This window comes from Lynx canadensis, chromosome E3 (assembly GCF_007474595.2).
Source record: "Lynx canadensis isolate LIC74 chromosome E3, mLynCan4.pri.v2, whole genome shotgun sequence".
Classification (NCBI taxonomy): Eukaryota; Metazoa; Chordata; class Mammalia; order Carnivora; family Felidae; genus Lynx; species Lynx canadensis.
This window is the reverse complement of record NC_044318.1, coordinates 39,786,660-39,796,684: the sequence shown is the minus strand read 5'-3', so window position 1 is coordinate 39,796,684 and position 10,025 is coordinate 39,786,660. Positions and strand designations below refer to the sequence as shown.

At 58.7% G+C, this 10,025-nt stretch overlaps 1 protein-coding gene across 1 annotated transcript; it reads left to right on the top strand.

Annotated features, from left to right (window-relative positions):
• The first annotated feature begins 276 nt into the window (after positions 1–276).
• Positions 277–3,517, top strand: ELFN1 (extracellular leucine rich repeat and fibronectin type III domain containing 1). The gene has a single exon (XM_030300983.1). The coding sequence runs from the start codon at positions 277–279 to the stop codon at positions 2,752–2,754; it is 2,478 nt and encodes an 825-aa protein (XP_030156843.1). The 3' UTR covers positions 2,755–3,517.
• The last annotated feature ends 6,508 nt before the right edge of the window (positions 3,518–10,025 follow it).

The window sequence follows — 10,025 nt, the reverse complement described above, 5'->3', positions numbered from 1 at the left end:
GGAGGCGGAGGGTGGAGCCGTCGGGACGCCCAGGCCGATGGGGGAGGCGGCCGCGGCCTCGGCGGGACGCGGGCGGATGACCCGGGGCGTCCGGCCGTGAGGGAGCTCGCCCGCTGCGCCACCATGCCGTCTGGGACAGGACGCCCCTGAGAACGCAGGCAGCCTCTCCCCCGCCCCCCCCCCCCCCAGGGGCCGGCACCCAGCCTCCCACCCGGTCCCCGCCCCCCCACCCCCCCCCCGGCAGGCAGAGCGGGGGCTCCCGCGGCGGCGGTCCCCATGGCCGGGTGCCGGTGGGGCGCGCTGTGGGCGTGCGTGGCGGCCGCCACCCTGCTGCACGCGGGCGGGCTGGCCCACGGCGACTGCTGGCTGATCGAGGGCGACAAGGGCTTCGTGTGGCTGGCCATCTGCAGCCAGAACCAGCCGCCGTACGAGGCCATCCCGCAGCAGATCAACAGCACCATCGTGGACCTGCGGCTGAACGAGAACCGCATCCGCAGCGTGCAGTACGCCTCGCTGAGCCGCTTCGGCAACCTCACGTACCTCAACCTCACCAAGAACGAGATCGCCTACATCGAGGACGGCGCCTTCTCGGGCCAGTTCAACCTGCAGGTGCTGCAGCTGGGCTACAACCGCCTGCGCAACCTGACGGAGGGCGTGCTGCGCGGCCTGGGCAAGCTCGAGTACCTGTACCTGCAGGCCAACCTCATCGAGGTGGTCACGCCCGGCGCCTTCTGGGAGTGCCCCAACATCGTCAACATCGACCTGTCCATGAACCGCATCCAGCGGCTCCACGGCGCCACCTTCGCGGGCCTGGCCAAGCTGTCCGTGTGCGAGCTGTACAGCAACCCCTTCTACTGCTCGTGCGAGCTCCTGGGCTTCCTGCGCTGGCTGGCGGCCTTCGCCAACGCCACGCACGCCTACGACCGCGTGCAGTGCGAGTCGCCGCCGCTCTACTCCGGCTACTTCCTCCTGGGCCAGGGCCGCCACGGCCACCGCGGCATCCTCGCCAAGCTGCAGTCCGTGTGCACCGACGGCTCCTACGTGGCCGAGCCCCACCCGCCGCCGGGCCGGCCGCCGCCCGGCCGCTCCCCGCCCCCGCCGCCGCCCCCGCCGCCGCCCCCGGAGCCCAGCGAGGCCCCGTGCGCCGACGACGAGTGCTTCTCCGGCGACGGCACCACGCCGCTGGTGGCCCTGCCCACGCTGGCCCCCCAGGCCGAGGGCCGGCCCCTCATGAAGGTCAAGCAGCTGACGCAGAACTCGGCCACCATCACGGTGCAGCTGCCCAGCCCGTTCACCCGCATGTACACGCTGGAGCACTTCAACAACAGCCGCTCGTCCACCGTGTCCAGGCTGACCAAGCCCCGGGAGGAGATCCGCCTCACCAACCTGTACACGCTCACCAACTACACCTACTGCGTGGTGTCCACCAGCTCCGGGCTGCACCACAACCACACCTGCCTCACCATCTGCCTGCCCAGGCCGCCCAGCCCGCCGGGCCCCGTGCCCAGCCCGTCCACGGCCACGCACTACATCATGACCGTCCTGGGCTGCCTGTTCGGCATGGTGCTGGTGCTCGGCGCCGTCTACTACTGCCTGCGCAGGCGGAGGCGGCAGGAGGAGAAGCACAAGAAGGCGGCCGCGGCCGGCGGCCTCAAGAAGACCATCATCGAGCTCAAGTACGGGCCCGAGATGGAGGCGCCCGGCCTGGCCCCGCTGTCCCAGGGCCCGCTGCTGGGCCCCGAGGCCGTGACCCGCATCCCGTACCTGCCGGCGGCCGCCAGCGAGGTGGAGCAGTACGAGCTGGCCGAGGGCGGCGGCACGCCCAAGGCCGGCAAGGGCAACTACATGGAGGTGCGCGCGGGCGAGCAGGCCGAGCGCGGGGACGGCGAGCTGGGCCGGCCCGGCCCCGACAGCCAGAGCTCCGTGGCCGAGATCTCCACCATCGCCAAGGAGGTGGACAAGGTCAACCAGATCATCAACAACTGCATCGACGCGCTCAAGTCCGAGGCCACCTCCTTCCAGGGCGGCAAGTCCGGGGCCGCGTCCGCCGCCGAGCCGCAGCTGATGCTGCTGTCCGAGCCCCTGGCCGCCAAGCACGGCTTCCTGTCCCCCGTCTACAAGGACGCCTTCGGCCACGGCCTGCAGCGGCACCACAGCGTGGAGGCGGCCACCGGGCCCCCGCGCGCCGGCCCCGCGTCCGGCGGCTCCGCGCGCAGCCCGCGGGCCTTCCGCGCCGAGGCCCCCGGCGGGCACAAGGCCGCGGCCGCCGAGGCCAAGTACATCGAGAAGAGCTCCCCCGCGCCCGACACCATCCTCACTGTGACGCCCGCGGCCGCCGTGCTGCGGGCCGAGGCCGAGAAGGGCCGCCACTACGGCGAGCACCGGCACTCGTACCCCGGCTCCCACCCCGCCGAGCCGCCCGCGCCCCCCGCGCCCCCGCCACACGAGAGCCTGGGCGGCCGCAAGGCGTCCATCCTGGAGCCGCTGACCCGGCCGCGGCCCCGCGACCTGGCCTACTCGCAGCTGTCCCCGCAGTACCACAACCTGAGCTACTCCTCCAGCCCCGAGTACGCCTGCAGGGCCTCCCAGAGCATCTGGGAGCGCTTCAGACTCAGCCGCCGGCGCCACAAGGACCACGAGGAGTTCGTGGCGGCCGGCCACGCCCTGCGCAAGAAGGTTCAGTTCGCCAAAGACGAGGATCTACACGACATCCTGGACTACTGGAAGGGCGTGTCGGCCCAGCACAAGTCCTGAGCCCGCGGCCGCGCCCGCCCCGCCCCCACCCCGAAACGCGCGACGCCCAGGGGACCAGAAAGGACACGGGACCCACCGCAGCCATTTGTAACCCAGAGACTGCCACGAAACGCCACACACACGCGCACACACAGACACACACACACACAGACACGCACACGCAGACAACGCACACGACGGACTTCCGGAAACTGTGTCTGGGCGTGGGGGTGGGGGAGGGGAATCTTTTTTCATTATCTTTCCTCTTGGATTCTTCTCTGCCGCCTTTATCTTCCTCTCTGTCTTTATTTTCTTCCTTTTTTAAGAAAAAATAATAAAAAGTAAAGTTCTCTTAAAAAGACATAAAACACCAGACGTGGGGGTGTGGCCGGCGTGGCCACCCGGCTCCCCCCACCACGATTGCCTCTGTCTGTGGTTTGCTGTGCATTCTCTCCTCGGTCTGTCTCTTGGCTGCTGACTCCGGAGGCCACCAGAGAGAGGCAGAGCCAACGCAGGCGGCCGGGTGGCCTCCAGGACCCCCGCCCGGAGCCCTGCAGGGGAGGCTGTGGGGAGGGCCTTGACCCAGGGACGGCTGTCGGGGGTGGCTGGAAGGGGCGCGGCCCACGAGCATGTGCTCCGGCCCGTCCCCCCTGTATGCTGTCATCCCGTTGTTCAGAAAAATATTTCTATATTTGCAATGTTTGCTGTAAATCGAGAAGGAGACTATATCTACTAAAAAAAAAAAAAATTCTACAAAGGGAAAACCCAAATACTTGTACTGGGTTTTTACTATGGGACTTAGGGAGGGATCTGGGGTTTTTTTTTAATGTGCTATTTAGGGTGGTTTTATCGGGTTGGGTTGGGGCTGGGGTCATTTACAGGTAGGGTCACCACGGAGCCCTCTTCCCAGGACAGCAGGAGCGGGCTGTCGTGAGCATGGGTGGGGGGCTCACAAGAACCCTGGGAGAGGTGAGCAGTCCACCCCGGGGCTGGAGGACGTGCAGAGGCGGGTGAACGGTGGCTTGTGCCTGGTGCGTGCACCCAAGTGCGCACAGGCCGCGAGCCGCGTGGGTGTGAGTGGGCAGCCGGGGACGGGGGCCTGTGTGGGTTTGCGGGTCAGAGTCGAGGCGAGCCAGCCTCGGAGCCCCGCAGCCGGACGCACGGACGGGTACCTTGCTCACCCTGCTGTGCTCCCACGTTCGGAGCCAGGGAGCACTTTGCATGTGTGAACCACGCAGTTCGCACTCTCCAGAGAAGACTGGATCCTGACGCCCCGCCCCCAGAAAGCCCCTCCCCGTGGCTGGTGCCAGTATCCTTATCACAAGGTCGCAGGCTCCCCCTTGCCACATCTGGGCCCTTGCGCCCAGCACCAGCCGGGGTCCAGCAAAGCCACCTTCTCCCAGGGGAGCCGGGGCGGGGGGGCCCGGGGTGCTGCGGGGAAGGGACGTCTCTCTCTGGCCCCTCCCTCCCTCTCACAGCCCCGGGGCCGGTCCTCCTGCACACGCACGCACGCACGTGTCCCCACCACCGCTGGCCTGCCACCCCAGGCCCTCCTCCCTACGGCCCACACCCTACGCCCGGGGCAAACCTGTTCCCCGTCTGTATTTCTGACAAAGACCCAGTAAGACACTGGCCTGGGCGGGGGAGGTGCTGGGACTGGATCCCAGAGAGCAGAGTGACGGAGGCAGGTTTTCGGGATCCGGCAGGTCAGCAGGAAAGGACTCAGGGCTGGGCACAGCCCTAAGACCAGTAGCCTCTGCTTGAGCACCTCCAGTGACAGGGAGCTCACCCCTTCCTCAGGAGCTGTTTCCAGCTTTAGGCACCTCCCTGAGACGGCGGGGAAGCCAGTGCCGGCCCCCAGGGCCCAGCTGACTCCCAGGCCCCAGCAGCCTCGCAGCGCCGCGCACAGGGCCGGTCTGCCCCCAACTAGTCCTCACCTCTGTGCTGCCCCCCACCAGGCCTCACCTGTGCTCCCCCGACTACATGAAGGTTCTGGGTAGGAGGCTCCGCATGGGGCAACCTGGGTGGGCTTTGACTGCCCCCCCCCCCCGACTGAGCCCCTCCCAAGTCGGTCATCTCCTTGCTCTCTGCCGTGTGGTCCTGGGAAGACAGCACGGGGGAAGCCTGGTGGCCGGCGAGAGAGGCAGCAGGGGCAGGAAGGGGGGGCACCCAGAGAGGGGACACAGTAACACAGGGCAGTCCTGGCCAGGGGACAGAAGTGGGGCCAGGCTCCTCGGCCCGCTGCTCCCTGTCACTGAGGAGATAAAATTGGCTATTTATAGGAAATCAGAGGACAACAGACACAGGACAGAGGCTCCTGCCCTGGGTAGGCAGGCCGGGTGTGTGAGAGGGACGCGTCACCGCCAGGGGCGCTGCCACCAAAGCAGGGGTCCAAGGGGAGGGGAGGGACCTGGAGAGGAACACACAATGGTGGAGGGGGGCGGGGCATCCCGAGCAGCCAAGAATGTTCCAGAAGCCCCGACCCTCCCAGGAACAGCCAGGGCTGGACAGAGGTGGCTCCGTGCCCGACGCCAGGCCAGTCCCAAAACGCAGGTGCGTGGGTCACCATGCCCTCGCTTGAAAGAGGTCATAGCGGAGTTGGCGAGGGTAGACGGCACAGGAGAAGACACACCGATTAGGCACCTAACGTGTGCGGGCGGCACTCTCGCACCATCGGAGCCCAGAGACAGATCCAACACTGCCCCCACCCTTGAGGAGCTCACGGCCGTCAGGGCACCCGACGCGGAGGCAGCTGGCCCAGCTCAGCCCAGGAGGCCCAAGGGAGGATGGGGACCCCGCATGGGAAGAACCTGGAAGGCTGCCTGGAAGGGGTGATGTTTGGTCTGGATAAGGGAACCACAGTGAGGAGGGGGGTGGAGGCTCCGAAGTCAAGAGGTCAGCATCCTCGTGGGCTCAGGACTGAGCTCCGAGCCCGGGATGAAGACGTGCAAGGTAAGCCCTGCCCCGTGGCCGGGGTCAGTGCTCAGCCTCCCGGAGGCGGCCTCGAAGGGTAGTGCCCATCGGGTGATGGGGCTCGAAGGCCAAGAGCGTCGGCTCACACCCAGCTTCTGCCCCTCACGACCCTGTGACCATAGCAAGTAGGTGACCTCTCTGCGTCTCAGCGGGGTGCCAACACTGGGTCATCGGGAAGGTCAAATGGCACACGGGGCCATCGCGCCATTGGCACGATAACGCTGCATTGCCAACAGCCACGTCGCGCTATTGCTCACACACCTGGGTGGCCGGCAAGGTGGCTCTGCCGATCCCGGTCAGCCCACCCGCGCGTCTGGGGGTGGCTGGTGGGGACAGGGTGGCAGGTGATACGGACACGGGGAGGCGTGAAGAATTAGGCCCATCTGAGAATAGAGGCCAAGTGCATGGCCACGCGGCACAGAGAGCAGCCCGTCCAGGACAGGTGATCCTGAGGCTTCATTCATTCTTCCCTTCAGTATGCAATTATGGAGCACCTACTGTGTACCGACACACCAGACACATCGAGACGTGTCCCCTCCTTGGAGAATGAGTCATTCGCAGTCCCAACAGGAAAGAGGCGACGCCCCAAAATAGAGTAATCCAAGGGGCGTGCCTACAAAGGGGCCATTTCCAAGAGAGGGTGTAAGGACCCACAAGGGACAGCGAAGCTGGCAACACATGGTGGCCCCTGGGACGAGGAGGGGCTGTACGGACACCTGCCAGGGCCTGGAGAGGGGCCTCCAGTGGAGGGACCTCTAGCCTGAGGTGACTCCATAGGAGGGAGCTGGGGCACGTGTGCTGACCCCACACTCCGCCCTTCCCCTGCAGGGCTCCTCCTTGGCTGAATGGCCAGAAAACCCGATGCAGAGAGCCCAGGGACAAAGTCCATACACGTCAGCCCATGGAGGGAGCAGGGAAAGGAGGGTATAGCAGATATGTGGGGAAGGAAGGGGGCAAAGGGAGAGGTGGCCACTGACCCACCAGTCCAGATGCACTCCCGTGCACAGTGATAAGACGCCAGGGGAGCACAGGGAAGGGGACTATCACTGCCCTCGCGATGGGGGAGACTTCTCAGGAAGGTCAAAACCTCCAAGGACAAAGAGAAGGTGGGAGGAAAGGGACCCCGCCCCGAGGGGGCACGTAGGTGCAGCTGGAGGTCGGAAGCTGGGGCAGTGTGGGGCTGGGGGCTGCTGGGACCAATGAGGGACCAATGAGGTCAGCTAGGCCAGGCTCTGGTGACCCACCTTACGGCCTTAAAGCGATTAGAGTCAGGCTGTGGGCAGTGGGGGACCGTTGGTGGCATTTGATAGAATAACAACCTGTGTTGATCCTTTTCTTATCTCGAAAGTAATCCTTTCGTTACATAAACTTTAGAAAGCAGTTCATCATAAAGAAGAAAAGAGCAATCATTCCATCTCACCACCCCAGGAAAAGCCATGGTTAACATTTTGGTATCTGCCTTTCTAGTCCCTCTTCTCTACAAACGCAGCAGGCTCGGGGTTTATAGGCTATCGTCAATTGTGCAAAGAATCTCCTTGTTTTCTGTAGCAACGTACCTCCCTCTGGAGCCTCTGTTCTCCCTGCGGGGGTAAAGGATGTGATGCATAGAGATGGGAGCCATGACAGACTGTGGGATCCAGTGGAGAAGACTGATGATGCATGGGAGGGAGAGGGGGGTCGCCAGAACATGGTTGGGGAAGAAGGGTTAAGGTTTGTTGCTTGAGGGGGCGGACGGTTTTCGCTAGCACCACGGACAGTTCACCCACCTGCCAGGGAGAGAGGACAGCATCTGGGAATGAGGCAGGTACAGAGGCAAAATACGGGACTGGGGGGTGGGGGGGCTCGAGGGAGTTCTCCTTGATCACCACACCCTTCTCAGCACCTCTTCTCACCCCACGGCACTGCCTATTCGTTCTACTCTTCGGGAGGTTTTTTGATTTCCAATTTTTAAAATTTGAAGTAATTATAGGGTCACAGGAAATAGTACGTAGCTGCCCAGCTCCCCAAGCCACCCACTCGGTGCTAAGACCTGACTGTAGTACAGCATCGAGACCAGGAAGATGTTGCGTCCATGGGTCCAGGTACAGTCACCAGGCTACAGACCTCGTTCGGCCCCCACCAGCTTTGACATGCCCTCGTGCGTGGGTGTGGTCTGTAAATGTATCCCATGGGTGTGGATCTGTGTTCTCACCACCACAGTCAAGATACAGAACGACTCCTGCAGCCGTCTCCCGTGCCTCCAACTCTGTCCCTGTCCCCTGGCAACGCTAATCTGTTCACCTCTGTCACTTTTAGAATGTTATGTAAGTGGGATCATGCACTATGTAACCTTTGGATATTGGTTCTTTCACTGAGCGAAGGCTTTTGAGATCCGTCCTGGCTCATGTATGTATTTGTTATGTTCCTTTTTATTGCTGAGTAGTATTCCACTGTATAGATGATCTGCAACATTTGTTTGACCATTCACCTACTGAAGGACATTTGGGTTGTTTCCAATTTGAGGCTGCTACAAATAAAGCTGCTGTGAAAATCTGTACACGGGTTTTGGTGTGAAGTGAAATTTTCATTTCTCTGGCATAAATGCTCGGGAGTACGATTGCCAGGCTGTGTGTGGTCATGTGCATGGTTCCTGTAAGGAACTGCTCACCTGTTTCCAGAGTGGCTGTACCATTTTACATTCCCCTTTTAGATGCCCAAGATACAATTTCTCCACATCCTCGCCAACAGTTAGTGTTATTGCCAATTTTTTATTTTGGTTGTTGTAACAGTGTATAGTGAGATCTCACTGTAGTTTTTATTTATACTTCCCCAATGCCCAATGTTGTCAAACATCTTCTCACATACTTGTTTGCCAGCAGTATCTCTTCTTTGAAGAAATACTTCAACTTCTACCCGTTTTATGAATTTTTTTATTTTGACTGAATTTTGAGAGTTCTTTACACTTTCTAGATACAAGACCTTTGTCAAATATGTGGTTTGCAAACATTTTCTCCCCATCTATAGTGTGTGTTTTCCTTAACAAGTTCTTCCATAATGCAAAAGTTTTAAATTCGTTGAAGTATCACTTATTAATCTTTTTTTTTATGTCATATTTAAGAATTCTTGCCTGGCCCTAGTCCTGAAAATGTTCTCTACGTTTTCTTTTAGAAGATTTATAGTTTCACTTTTTACATTTAAACCCATAGCCTATTTTGAATTAAGTTATATAAGATCCTTTGTTGTTGCTTTTTTGTCTATGGACGTCCAAGTGCTCTCATGCTATTTGTTGGAAAGACCATCATGCTTCCTTCAGATGGCTTTTGCCCCTTAATAAAATTAAGCAGGTGTACTGTGTAGGTCTCTTTGTGGGTTCTCCATTGTATCCTGTTGATGAACGTGTTTATCCCTCCACCGGCACCACCCTGTCTCAATTGCTGCAGGTGTATAGTAAATCTTGACACTGAATACAGTGACTCCTCCCACTTCACTCTTCGTTTCCAAAATTGTTTTAGCTCTTCTAATTTCTTTGCCTTTCCATATAAATTTTAGAATAAGCTTATTTAAATCTATAAAAAATCTTACTGGGATTTTAATAGAAATTGAGAGAAACCTATAAATTCAGGGAGAATGGACATCACTCTTATGTTGACTCTCCCAATTCATGAACATGGTATGCCATTCCAATTCTTTGAATACCCTTTAGTTTTTTTTTTTTATCATTATTTTGTAATTTTCAGCATACAGATTCTGCACATGTATTGTTGGATGTATACCTTTTTAGAAATTATGAATGGTGCTGTGTTTTCAATTTCAGCTTCTACACGTTCATCGCTATATAGTGATGTGATTGATTTTTGTGTTCATCTTGTTCATTGCAACTTTGCTGACTTCACTTTCAGTATTGTCTCTTTTTGGGTCTGATAATTTTTCCTTTCTCTAAAGCCTACATTATATAGTATTAATATACCCATGCCTTCATGTTGAAAGTTAATGGGTGCATGGTATATCTTTTATCATTCTTTCACTTTCAACATATCCATATAGTTACGTTTGAAGTGGGTTTCCTGTAGGTAGCATATAGTTGGGTAGTTAGGTAGTTGGGTAGTGTGTGTGTATGTGTGTGTGTGTGTGTGTGTGTGTGTGTGTGTGTGTGTGTGTTTTAATCCACTCTTTCAATCTCTACCTTTTAATTGATTTATTAAATCCATTTACCTTTAAAGTAATTATAGATGTGTTAGGGCTTAAGGCTGACATTTCATTATTTATCTTCTGATTATTCTTTATTTTTTTGTTTTTTTTCCTGTTTCCTGTGTCTTGCCCACCTGTGGGTTACTTTAACC